Source organism: Eptatretus burgeri, chromosome 17 (assembly GCF_056783735.1).
Source record: "Eptatretus burgeri isolate ZD-2024b chromosome 17, Ebu_testis_v1, whole genome shotgun sequence".
Taxonomy (NCBI): Eukaryota; Metazoa; Chordata; class Myxini; order Myxiniformes; family Myxinidae; genus Eptatretus; species Eptatretus burgeri.
This window is the reverse complement of record NC_140977.1, coordinates 5,267,454-5,281,803: the sequence shown is the minus strand read 5'-3', so window position 1 is coordinate 5,281,803 and position 14,350 is coordinate 5,267,454. Positions and strand designations below refer to the sequence as shown.

Sequence of the window (14,350 nt, the reverse complement as noted above, 5' to 3'; positions counted from 1 at the left end):
AATGTGACTTTCCCAGGAAAGGTCATGGCAGATAGTGAGACCCAGAAGCTTGAAAGAAAAGACTTCTTCCAGAGGATTGTTGAGAAAGTGGATGGGGGGGTTTTGTAAACGGTCCTTTCGAAGAGACATAGTGAGAGTGTGAGATTTGTCTGGATTGAAAGACATGTTCCACGTGTTGGACCAGTTTGTGATTTTATCCAGATCTGCAGTGAGCGAAGAAGCTGCTGCTTGCCGGTCTGAGGGATGACAGATGGTACGGCAGAGGGTGGAGTCATCGGCAAAGAGAAATAGAGGATTTTCCAGAGAGTCCGAGAGATCATTGATGAAAACCAGAAAAGGAACAGGGCCCAGAACGCTACCTTGAGGAACTCCAGCCTGCACAGGAAGAGGGGATGAAAGAACTCCATTTAGGGCCACACGTTGACTGCGACAGGAGAGGAAGTCTGCGAGCCATGAGTGGAGATGGCCTTGAATACCATGGGAAGAGAGTTTGGTGAGTAGGGCAGGGTGCCAGACTGTGTCAAAAGCACGTGATATGTCCAGGGATACGGCTCGGATTTCCTGTCTGGCATTGAGGACCTCCATCCATTGATGGGAGAGCAGTAGCAGCATATCTAGGGTAGAGTGACCTGGTCTGAAACCAAATTGATGATTGGAAATCAAGCCATTGGAGAAGAGGAAGGATTTCATGTCTGAAGCGATGATGGATTCCATAACCTTGCTGATGATTGGGAGAAGGCTGATTGGTCTATAGTTACAGGGATCTGTTTTTGCACCTTTTTTATGCAGGGCAGTGATGTTAGCAGATTTCCAAGCAGATGGCAGATGACCTTGGGAAAATGAGAGGGTGAATAGAACAGAGAGAGGGTGAGCAAGAGCAGAAGAGCAGGCTTTGAGGACATGTGGGCTGATGCCGTCTGGACCGGTTGCAGAATCTGACTCGAGGTTTGAAAGCAAGCTCTCCACCTTGTCAGGAGAAAAGGATACAGAGTCCAGGGACAGTTGGGTGCGACTGGGTAAAGTGGGTAGAGATAGTGATGGGTTTGGGACACAAGATTTAGCTGCAAACACCCAGTTTAGACATTCAGCTTTATCACGTGTGGAATCAGCAGTGCGGCCATTTGAGGTAAGGGAGGGGATGGAGGGGGAACATACACCAGAAACAGATTTGATTAAACGCCACCAGGATTTTGAGGAGGGAGAGAGGTTTGAGAGTTCAGACTTGAGATGAGAAAGATGTTGTTTTCTGGCTCTCCTGAGGGTAGCTACACACTTGTTCCGAGCTTTGTGGAAAGAACTGAGATTGCCCTCAGTTGGGTTTGCTTTCCATGAGGCAAAGGCAAGTTGTTTCAGGACAACTGCCTCGCCACAAGCTTCAGTAAACCAAGGGCGGGAGGAAGGGTAAGACAACTGAACACGAGAGGGGATAAATCTGTGCATGAGGGAGAGCAAGTTTCTTTGAAAGAATTCCCAGGATGAGTTGATGTTTGAGAAAGTAGTGATAGGAGACCAGTCTGTAAGTTTGATGGCTGCTCGGAGACCCTGCCAGTCGGCTTGAGTGAAATGCCAGACTCGACGGCGGTGAGGTGGTTCTCTGATAACAGCCAGAGAGATGTCCACTTTAACAAGGACGTGGTCAGAAGAACCAATTGGAGCGAAGGAAGAGCAGCAGATATTGTCAGCAGATATTTAATCTGCATGGTTCTCACCAGGCATTTCAGTCTTTCCTCAAGCAAGCCACTCTTTGTCATCCAATTGTTTCAGGTGTGGTTAACACTCTGCCTGTGATGTCTCCACTTTTTTTCTTCTCATAATCACCCAAATCCACTCGTGCCACTCTTATCCCTTCTGTCCGTCTCAATTTGCAATCACTCTCGATATAATTTCCAATCAAAATTTTTACATCCCAATATGGCCTCCTTCTTTGGCTCATTGGAAGGGGAGTGACGGAACAAATCCCTCATTCCCCATTACATGACCCCGCCGCCTTTCCGCCACGGCTCAAAGGGGTCACGTCCCAGTTGGGGTTGTGGTCCACCCCCTCCTTTTCTCCAGGGTTCGCGGAAGTCAGGTGAACCCCAATCGGGGGATCAGCCTCCCCCTCTTCTCTCTAACTCCCTGAAGACAGATAAACCCCACTCAGCTCGCTGAACCCCTCGTGTCCTCAGAGGTTTGAAGATGAAGTGATACATGGCTGTGTCGCTGCTGGCCCCTTCCTGTTCTGAAATGAGTATGGGGAGTATGTGACACATGCCAGTGACGCTTGCTACTCATCACCACTCATTCCACCCTCAGGACTCCCACACAAAACAGGCTCCACCCATTCCAAGGTTATGTGTTCACATTCCACACCTTCAACCTTGCCTGCGTACTGACCAACTGCCTCACATTCCAGGGTTACATTCTCGACCACCACGTGAGTACTCACACACGTTTCGGCCTTGGCAGCACACACCGGTGCTGTAGTCTGGACTGTGGGCTCACAGCATTCATTCACAGGCACTCCACACACACATTCAGGGGTCACGCATACTTGCACCCCATCGGACAGAGTCTCCTCATTAACATAAACTCCAATTCCTAACTTAAGCTCATCGTCCGCACCATGTATGCATGTGCCCTCGTACCTGCTTCGTTCCAGAGTCACCTCGGTCCGGTCGCTTCTCTCCAGCAGGTTGCTCGTCATCGGTTCGCCACACTCCTCTGGGACTGTCAGCTCCACATGCTGGACCTGCTCAAAATGTGTTTCATTCGTCAACAACCCCGTATGCTCCCTCAATGTCTCCTTCACCAGGGTTTGCTCTAATTGTTGTTTCATCTGACGAGTGATGTCAATTAAATTATGCACCACTAACATTCCTCCCTGTGGTGATGTCATACATCCCACATTATTGTGCTGTCCTACTTCCTGGCTCCATTTTCCTTTCCATTTGAGTCGTTCTTCCTCTCTGAGCCTTTTTAGTTGTTCGTTATCTTTCCAGAGTTTTTCCATATTCGTGTACTCCAACCTTGCTCTCTCCTTTAGTTGGTCAATTTCAAATTCATATTCTTTTTGTTTCCTATCCCACAGTCTCTCATGTTCTTCATTCTCCAATCTCGTCGTTTCTCTCAATTGGTTGATTTCCCTTTCCTGCTTCATTCCTTGTTCTTTCACTATCTCCACGTACTCCAACCTTGCTCTCTCCTTTAGTTGGTCATTTTCAAATTCATGTTCTTTTTGTTTCCTATCCCACCGTCTCTCTTGTTCTTCCTTCTCCAATCTCGTCATTTCCCTCAATTGATTGATTTCTTTTTCCTGCTTCATTCGTTGTTCCTTCACTACTCTTTCTTCCATCTCATTCTTTAATCTTGCTTTGGCTTTCAACTGTTGAGTCTGCACAGTGTAGTTCCTTAACGTTTCATTCTCCGTTCTCTCTCTTTCCTCACTTAACATCCTCAGCTCGTTTTGTCATTCCCCCTCTTTGTTTTGGTATTTCTGTGACTCAGCAGCTTTTTCCCCTAATTCCTTTCTCATCTCCGCACCTCTTTTGCATGCTTCCTCCCTCATGTCGTCCATTCTCTTACCATATTCCTTCAGTTGTTCCAGATATTTCTCTCTCCTCTTTTTACCTTCTGTTCCAGGCTTTCTCTTATTTGATTGCCTGATCTTACCTTTTCCTTCAGTTGTTGCAATTCCACATCGTGTTCCCGTTTTACCTTTTCCAGCTTTGTTTTCCATTCTTCTTTCAAGTTCTTCCTATCCCGGGAGTTACTAATTTGCTCTTCCTCTATTCTTTTGTTCAGTTCGCTCTTCTCCTGTTCCAACTTATGGGTACCCAACTCTACTTTCCTCATTTATCCCTGTAGTTCCTCAAACTGTCTTGACTTTTCCAACAATTCTTCCTTCCTTTGCTCCAGATATTTCTCTCCTCTTTTTATCTTCTGTTCTTGGCTTTCTCTTTTCTGATTGCCAGATCTTACCTCTTCCTTCAGTTGTTTGAATTCCAAATCATGTTCCCGTTTTTCCTTTTCCAGCTTTATTTTCCATTCTTCCTCCAAGCTCTTCCTATCCCGGGAGTTACTAATTTGCTCCTCCTCTATTCTTTTGTTCAGTTCGCTCTTCTCATGTTCCAACCTACGGGTAAACCACTCTACTTTCATCATTTCTCCATGTCGTTCCTCGCCTGTGTTGGCTAAGTCATTTTCCAGCCACCGAATTCGTTCTTGTGCATCGGCCAATTGTTGCGATTCCCTGTGCACATAATTTTCCTGAACCTCGTCTGCCTGCCGTAGCGCCTCATCCAATTTAATTTGTAACTCCTCAGTATAATTCCCATCACACCTCCTCTGCTCCAAGGTATCCACCAATCGTCCATGAAGCTCGTCCATGTATGCGTAGTTGTCCTGCTTCGTTTGCCATGACGCATGCTGTAACCACATGGTTTGAACCGGTGGGCGGGAGCGTTTTCTTCGTGTTGTGCGGTTCGTTACGCTGGTCATACGAAACCCTCTTCCGCTTCGTGTCACGCTGACGTGGAGCCGTGCCGCCATTTTGCGACTCCATCTTTCTTTATAATTTCGAAGTTTTACACCCAATCCGCTCAAAATAAAATCAAACATAATTTGGAATTTGCGAGCGACATTTTTTATTTTGTTTTTTTATTTATTCCGTGCCTCTCGTAACCAATGTTCGGGGTGCGAACGACACCAGATGTTGAATCGGTGTCCTGCAAATTTTTGGAGGTGGAGTGATTCTCATTCGACCCCTGAACACCAGTGTTGAGGATCTGCGACGGAGGGATTCTCACCCCACTCCGGACACCAATTGTAAACGGTTCGGACGAGTGATGTCAATCACAGTCCATAACCAGTTTGGGTTTTAAATACAAATCGAGCTTATTGTTCCTCAGCACGTCACGAATAAACTCAATGTGGAAACTTTCATATGAATCAGCCAGATTTATTGGGGACACATCGGGGAAACACGACACAAGCAAAGCATTCACGACAATGTTGTAATTAATCGATAACCCGCTCTTAACGAGATAGCTGCGGATACGGGTTTCGAGGGGAACCCGAGCGAGACAAACCTTTGGCTTGGACAACATGCAGACAACATGCAGACAACATGCAGACAAGACACAGAGTACTTGGTGATGCCTCATGGACGAGGGGAAAGTGTCAGAGGCACGAATGCGGCTCGTGAGAAGTCGATGTCAATGGATTTGAGCGCCCAAGCTCAAACACGCCACGTGGCAAGATGGCGGCGTCGTCCACTTGTCTCATCGCTCACGCACCAGCCTCAGCACGTTCAGCCCCCGTAAGGTCGACGGCACAAGAGCAAAAGATCCACGGTGTGCTCCAGCTGACTTTTCACAAGGTCCAGCATACAAATCCAGGCCTGGCCTGTTCACCAGATGAGGCCAAATCGGGGTGTTGGGCTCCACAGGCGGATTGACGGGATGGAAAAAGGTGTCAAGCCATGCCGGGAGCAAAGACAGTCAGAGGCTCCGTGGTTGGATTCAGGATGAACCTGGGGACGACCTGCACGCTGGGTCCATCGCCGAGGAGGAACAGCCGTCAACTCACTCCTCATCAAGCAGATCGCAGACTCGACACGAGCAGCCTCTCATCCAGCAGAAGGCAGACTCGACACGAGCAGCCTCTCATCCAGCAGAAGGTTGACTGACCCCATGCAGTTCCTTCCTTGCCTTCTCGGCGCTCGCTTTTCTGGACATTCCCGCGGGGACCTGTGATTGGTCCATCGCTCGAGATTGCAGCTGCCCTCCACCAATCGGCTGCCGACACATCTCGCCCACCGACACTCTCAGTGCGCTTGGCGGGGCTAGTTCGGAGAGGGGAAGGAAAAAGAAGCAAGGCGCCTCCCGGTGCACCACCACTGTATGAACACTGGACAGCCTGCTACACCTCCCGACACATGTAATGTCTGATGACCAAACAACCTGGCTGAACATGCACTTAAAGGGGGATCTGGGCTCATCCTATATTTAATAACCCACTAATGGCCCATTTCTGCAACAATATTAGGGGGTAATGATGCTGCATTTTATTAGAATTGCTGGGTTTTGTGAGATTGCAAAAATGGAAAGGGTTATTTATGTAACTGTCCCATCACAGAAGAGTCTGTCATTAATAGCTTTGTGACCTCTATTTTATGGAGCAGATTTATTTTGTGTGTTGGATCCTCCAGTAGTGTTACTCTGACAAATCCAGAAATTCTTTGTGCGCTTTTATTTACCTGCGCTCACCAAGCGAAAAGCAGGGTGAGACATTTAGTTGTGTACGTGTGGCGTATGTGCATGCGTGTCTTAATTTTTATAATTCATTTTCTCGGGCATCGTCGGTGGCATCGATAGCTGCGTCCGGGGCCTCCACCTCCTCTCAGCCACCCCTTGTGAAGAAGCGGGCCAAGAAGACACAGTTTTGTCTTGATGTCCAAGAGGAGCAGCTCATGTGCGATTTCCTTCGCGAGAACGCCATCCTCTGGGACATCAAGAAGACTGACTACCGGAGGGTGGACAAGAAGGCAAAGCTCTGGGAGGATCAAGACAAGGCCATGGGGAAGACTGTTGAGCACCTTCAAGGGTGATTCAAGTCCCCGCGAGACATCCACACCCGTCTCGACAAGAAGAAGAGCAGTGACGTACAACCCAAAGGAAACAAGTAGGATTTTTTTTTTGATGATACCATACGTGGCTTCGTTATGACATCATACTTGCATAAGTCAAATGTTTTATCCAATCAGTATGAAAGATTTTGAGGGTCATCAAGGGCTATATTGTAATTGGCAAAAAAATGATGACGTCATTGGTCACGTGGTTCAGCAGCAATATTGTTTTTAATGTAAAACCTTCAAAAAAAATCTTCTCGGAAATAGCTGAACAGATCAAGGTGAAACTTTACTCGTATGATCGCCTATCCATGAGGAACAAAAAGTTCTCCACTTCTTATGACATCATAGGTCACATGGTTTGGCAGCTATGATGGTTTTTTTTGAAGAATAAACCTTTTAAAATCTTTTTCTCCAGAACGGCTTCACAGATCAAGGGAAAACTTCACCACAGGTGAGGTCACGTCAGGTCACGTCAGGTATGGCAGCATGCGCCTGAGCAGCGCGTCACTGCATCCACTTTCCGTCGGTGCTCCAGGGGCCTCCATCTGGCCATCCCCCAAGCAGATTCCTGGCCCAACCCCATCTCCTTGAGATGCTGATCAACCTGCTGCAACCACGAGATATGTGGTCGGTCCATTGGCCTCCTCCACTCACGATGCTCCCTCACTGAGAGAATCTAATGAGCAGGATCAGCGTCAGGAAAACGAGCCACATGTCCATTCAGCCGCAGTTGACACTCACGGACTATGCAGGTAACAAATCTCATCCGAGTCTCTCTCAGCAATCGCTCATTGGACACAGTCTGACCAGCGATAGCCAAGGATTCTCCGAATAGACCTGGTAACAACGGAATTACCAAGGACTGAAGACTCTGACTTTTATCCTCCCGCACAGGTACCGGCAGCGCCACACCCCATGATCCAGTGAATCCATGACTCCTCAGGCCTGACCCAGACATCTGTTGACCTCTCGCTCACAGCCAGCAGAGACATGAATATCACTGCCAAGGTCAGTGAATCTCTCCCTGACCTCATCATCCTCACCGCAAACAGGTACAGACAGGATAGCAGCATCCAAGATGTCATTGAAAGCCTTGATCTTAGTTTTGATGCAGGAAACCCATAATCCCAGCGGCTCCAACTCCTCATTCAGCACCTCGAGGGCTCCTTAAAGGATATCAAGAGTCTCCGCAAAGCTGACTATCATCTGCGAAATCAAGGTCAGAGATCTTGACATTCCCAAATGATGCACCGCAACTTTATCTTTCCGACATTCTCCCCAGAATCCAGTCCATACAAGTGCTGAAAAGTGTGGGGGCCAGTACACAGCCCTGAAGAACTCTAGTAACAAATGGGAATAAGTCAGAGATGGTATCACCACATCTCACAGCATTCTTAGTACCAGAGGATGGTTCAGACATCACATCGATCAGTTTTGGTGGCACCCCACGAACACCAAGAATCCTCCAGAGGGCATCCCGATTCACTGAATCAAACGCTTTACAGAGATCAACAAGGGCTGCAAGCAGCCCCTGCCGAAACTCTCGTCTGCGTTCGGCGAGGACCCGAAGAGCAAGGATACGGTCAATCGTTGACTTCTGGTGAAAAGCCTGACTGCTCTTGATGCTGGTGCTCAAGCAGATGGTGGCGAACCCTATCAAGAATTATCCGAGCAAAGACCTCGTCCGGCATTGAGAGCAGCATCACCCCTCGGTAGTTGTTGCATTTTTGACGATCATCCTTCCCTTTCCAGAGAGGGACAACAAAGCCCCTCTTCCAGTCAGTTGGGATGATGCCTATATTCCAGGCAGAGCACAGAACTGCATGCAACGACACGAGTGCAGCATTTCCACCAACCTTGAGAAGTTTAGCATGGATACCACAGATCCCAGTAGCTTTACCCCATGTCAACCGGTTCACCGCAGTATGTGTTTTCACAAATGAAGGTGGACTACAGTTGATTGGAGGGTCAGTAATAGGGGCAGCTGGTGGATCAGCCTGGTCCAGCCGCTCAAAGTAACTGGTCCAGCGGGCCTTCACTTCAGACTCCTGTCAAGAGTCCCCTACCCTCCGTTCTAACTGCAGTACACCGAGGGACGGGCTTGGAGGAACGCAATGCGTGAATTCCCCTGTAAGCAGGACGAGAATCACTTGACCACAGGTGATGCTCTACTCGCTCACAGATTCCTCACCCATGGGCCTTCTTTGTCCACCCTTTAATGCACGTGCAGTTTTACACCTTCGTTCCCTGAACAGTTCAGCTCTGCCATTCAGCCTGGCCCTGCGACTCTGGTCAATGGTATCCAATGTCCTTTGAGAAACAATTCTTCTTCACCTTACGGTGAGTTCTAAGCCATCCACCGGCAACATCAAGGACGGTAGTCTTGAATGCACTCCACAACTCTTCAGGATTCCCCAAAGCACCCAGACTCCCCAAATCTTCCCTCTGCTTCTTCACAAACTCCTCAGCTACCATCTCAGCCTTCAGCTTGCAAAGTCAAGGAACTTCTTGCAAAGTCTTGAGCCAAACGGCTTCTTGCAGTGTCAAGGAACTTAGTGCTATTCTGGTTCACAGTTCCAGACCCATGGGGACCAACACATATCTCATAACCATCCCTATCACAGTTCCAGTTGATGCATTGAAATCCTCCAAGATTAGAAGAGTATCTCGCCCGGAGCACTGATTCACCACAGACTCGAGCGTGGCTTCGAATGCATCCTTCATGGTGAGATAACTTGCCTCAGTCAGAGCATAAACAGAGACCTGGGAAACAACACCCAAGGAGTGACAAATCTTTAGTCTCATAATATGCTCGTTTACAGTGTCACTTCAATTATCAATGGAGTCAGCTTATCGGACAGAGCTACAGCAACTTATTGGGCATGTTAACCATCAGAGTGACCAGACCAATAGTCGGTGTAACCACCCGCCATGATGTCACATTCCGGTCTCCGAACCTCAGAGAGTGCTGCATTACCGATGTCCAAACGCTTGACCTCAGATGACTACAGAGACAGGTGATCATCCTTTCTTCGGGATAGGACATTCCAGGCACCCACCCATAGGGACCGCCTCAGATTCATCCAAGGAGACCGCCGTCTGGTGGACGACACCTCAGCACCACCCTGACACACACTTCTGCAATCTGACCTGGGAAAGTTACCCCGTGGTTTCCCTCCTATCATCAAAGATTGGGGGTCCCGAAGGCTTTGCCCCAATCACGTCATCCGGTGAGCTGCCCTGCGCAGGGAAGCTGCACAGGAGGTACTCCCATGGAGTGGGTTTTCAGATTTATTTCGTGCTTTTCATATGTTTTGCGGAATGAAGGGTTTTACGGTGGCCGGAGTACAAATTCTGCCACTCACTTCCGAATAAAACATAACCCAACTGCAGGAGGACGTCCGCAGACACAGTTGGGCACTAGATATGGATGGCCGTTGGCTCACAAAGAGCTCCTCTGCCCTTTGACAGGTTTTATTTTTAATCCTGCTGGGTGTCCATATCATACACACTCCTCACCAAGAAACTTGCTGGGGGAGACGGTTTAGTCGCCGACAACCTGACTATGAAACAGGTTAGCACAGGTTTACATGGTTACCTGTGGCATGTTGCAGATTTAATCGGACCTGACCTGACACCTGACCTGACCTGACTTCACCCTCATGTTCACCAATCCTTAGGGATACCAGGGTGTTCATGAATAAGTAATAGGTTGCATTATCTGGCAGAAAAATTGGATTGAACGAAAATCTTTCAAAAATTCTCTCTTGATCCGCTTTATCAATCGCCGTGATACCTCACCATTATGATTTTGTGGTCATGAGGAATCTATGTTTTAAATTTCAATCTGATCGGATGCATGGTATGGCAACCAGAATTTTTTTTATTTTTTGAATCTGGGTTCAGGAATTTACATCAAACTTGGTGCAAGTATGTATAATGTGGGTGGAGGCATATCTGGGGATGTGATGTTGAAGAGTGCTCTTCTAGTTTTTAATTTTTTTGTCTTAACACGGTAACTTGTGAACCACTGAATGGATTTCAACCAAATGTGGTGCAAGTGTGGACTGTAGTTTAAAGATGAGCCAATTAAACTGGTTTTAAAAGGTCTCGGGTCATGTGCCCTTTATTTGGAATCCATGTTACCGCAATAACTTGTGAACCACTGAAGAGATTTTATCCAAACTTGGTACAAGTATGGATTATAATAAATATATACTGATTACATTTTGGGTTCACAAGGTCAAAAGGCATGTGCCTTTTGAGGATCATTTTGCACACCATAACTTGAATTGGAAGCATCTGATGTTATCTCTCTCAGAATACTTATCTCTCTTTTCTCTCTTGTGTTGTCTCTCAATGTGACCCTTAATTGAGGTCAAATGTAACAGTGGGCTGACAGCTGATGTGAGCAGAGGCATATCCATCAACATGCTTGCATCAAATTCGAATTTTCTAATTTGCTTTGTTTTGTAATCGAGATGGAAGAGAAGAGTCAGTCTTTCTCATTCCTTTCGAAGCCCTTCACTGCATTGACTCTCGATGGTGAAGAATAATCCAGGCTAAAAGTTTTTCGATCATGCACTCTGGCACACTTTGGTCTTTTTCACAAATGGGGCAAATGGCCTCCTCTCAATTAGACTCAGTGGCGTAATGGATGGAGATCATCTGTTCCAAGACAGGGAGGTCGGTGTTTCGAACCTCGCCGAGTCATACGAAAGACGTCAAATATTGTTCATTCAAAAAAACAATTTTTTTTTAAAGACTTCAAAAGCACTTCAGTCATTATTACTTTAACCAAACACATGACTTTGAAACTTGGCCACGAGCTTCATATATGATGTCTTATGAAGGTGTATTGACCGCATCAAAATAGGTATTTGCCCTCTTCTCTGAAACTGCACACACAGTCTTGATTCAACTTTACCACAACCTTCAGCACCTGAGATGTACCAAAGTTTTTTTCACAGCATAAATAGCAGTCATGGAATTAGCCCCCCCCCCCAAGACCCTGTCATGGACAGGCCATCGTTGCTCCTATGGTTGACAGTCCCAGAAGCAGCGGCGGAAAAAGAGTGGCATCTCCATGTGTGGGAGAATTATGTGCTCAGCCTGTGGGTTGTCTAGGTAGCTCAAATGGCAGAGCACTGGTACGGTTCAATGCCTGGTGTTGGCTTAATGGTTAGTATTGGGTGGTGAGATTGGGATCCTAAAGTCCTGAGTTCAAATCCCACTCAGCTGTTGAATTAATAGCAGGTGGGATTGACTCAGCCTGTCATCCTTCCTCGGTCGGCAAAATGTACCAGCTTGTTGGGATGATTGAGCCATTCAAGTATTCTGCGTCGGAGTGGCGACCCGTCCAGGATTGCACCCAATAGCCAAGGAGAATGCTTCGGCAGCACAGACGCTCTGTGCAGAGTATGGTACCAATGGATTCATTATATGTCTGCTGTTGGCTTAATGGTTCGGGTGGTCGGCTTGGGATTCGAGGATTCTGAGTTTAAATTCCACTCAGCTGTTGAATTATTACCAGCTGGGGTTGGCTCGGCATGTCATCCTTCCGAGGTCAGCAAAATGAGTGCCAGCTTGCTTTTATCCTGTGTCAGAGTGGCGACCCATCCAGGATTATACCCAATTGCCAAAGAGACTGCTTCGGCAGCACCAACGCTCGGCACAGAGAATGGTCACAATGGATGGATGGATAGATGGTATGATTCACCAGAGCATCTGCGTTCGTCTCCTGGTCTCGGCATGCATTTTTTCCCGCATATTCATTTTAAATTGGTATTTGCTCTCTTCTCCGAAACTACACACATGATTTCCATGAAACTTGACCACAAGCTTCATCACCCGTGATGTGCCAAAGTTTGTTCACAGCATTAAAAAAGATCAGGGTCTTCGGGGTCTGCAGGGGGCGAGGGGTGAGGGGGATTTGAGTGACTGTTGCTTCTGATCCAGGTGAACTTCAGGACGTGCGGTCATATTTTTCATGTCCACCAGTGAAAGCACACATGTAGAACAACTAAGTTAATTAATGGGAAGATTTAAATTTTCTGCCATTTATGGAATGCTTCTGATGTCGCTTCTGTATTATGAGAGATGAGTACAGATGTGGGACCAATTTTGGATCAAAATGGAGTACATTTTGTATTTTTTTTTTTTTGGTGGTGTTGTTTTATGTTTCACAGCAATAGTCTTCTATTAATGCTTTTCTAAATTGTCTTTGCAGAGAATGAAATGAGAATGGTTTCTTCTTCCAAGTCAAGTTCCCTGTTGTTTGACACAGAACTTTCTTTCAATCAGAACATGACACAGACTTCTTGTCAGGAAGTCAACAAATATACCCTTGTACAAACCAAGAACAAGAATTGTATTATGACATTCAAGAAAACTGAAAGGAAGGAGAAGCCACACAAGTGTTTTGTTTGCCAGAAAACGTTTAGTTCATTAGCATCTTTAAAGAGATGTCAAACATTACACAAGGGTGAGAGGCCATTCAAGTGTACTGTATGTAGCAAGGAATTTTCTTGGTTATCATCTTTGAAATGTCATCGAGTAAAACACACAGGAGAGAAGCCTTATAAATGTCCTGTGTGCAACAAGGATTTTTATTGGTTTTCATCTTTGAATTATCATAAAGGAAAACACGCAGGAGAGAAGCCTTATAAATGTCCTGTATGCAACAAGGATTTTGCTCGATCATCATCTTTAAATCGACATCAAGAAACACACATGGGAGAGAAGAATAATCCATTCAGGTGCCCTGTTTGCAATAAGGATTTTACGAGTATCAGGGCATTGAAAGTACATCAAATAATACACACAGGAGAGAAACCATACAAGTGTTCACAATGTGGTAAGGCATTCAATCAGTCAGCAAGTTTACGTCGACATCACATAGTCCACACAGGAGAGAGGCCTTACAATTGTCCCGTGTGCAGCAAGGCATTTGCATATTCTTCATATTTAAAACAACATCAAAGAATACACACCGGAGAGAAGCCTTTCAAATGTTCTGTTTGCAAGAAAGATTTTACCAACACTAAAGATTTGAAAGTCCATCAAAGAATGCACACGGGAGAGAAACCATACAAATGCTCACAATGCAGCAAAACATTTAATCACTCAGCAAGTTTACGTCAACATCAAAGAATACACACGGGAGAGAAACCTTACAAGTGTCCTGTGTGCAGCAAGGCATTTACATACTCTTCCTCTCGAAATATACATAAAAGAATACACACCGGAGAGAAGCCTTTCAAGTGTTCTGTTTGCAATAAGGATTTCACCAATTCCAATAATTTGAAAGTACATCAAAGAATTCACACATCAGAGAAACCCTTCAGGTGTTCACTATGTAGCAAGGCATTTAATCACTCAGCAAGTTTACGTCAACATCAAAGAATCCACACGGGAGAGAAACCTTACAAGTGTCCTGTGTGCAACAAGGTGTTTGCATCTTCTTCATCTCTCTACATACATAAAACAGTGCACACGGAAGAGAAGTCTTTCAAGTGTTCCGTTTGCGATAAGTATTTTACCAGTAATATGCAATTGAAAGTACATCAAAGAATACACACAGGAGAGAAACCCTACAAGTGTTCACAATGCAGCAAAGCATTTAATCACTCGACAAGTTTACGTCAACATCAAAGAATACACACGGGAGAGAAACCTTACAATTGTCCTGTGTGCAGCAAGGTTTTTGCATATCATTCTTCTCTAAATGTACATAAA

The 14,350-nt window shown here is 46.2% G+C and overlaps 1 protein-coding gene across 1 annotated transcript in view; it reads left to right on the top strand.

The window, feature by feature from the left end:
* Positions 1–14,350, top strand: part of LOC147009158 (uncharacterized) — a 110,366-nt gene that overhangs the window by 80,797 nt on the left and 15,219 nt on the right. The window contains 1 exon segment of the mRNA XM_085862717.1: positions 12,843–14,350. This exon segment is cut by the window's right edge and continues 1,089 nt beyond it. Coding sequence (XP_085718843.1) covers positions 12,843–14,350 — 1,508 coding nt within the window.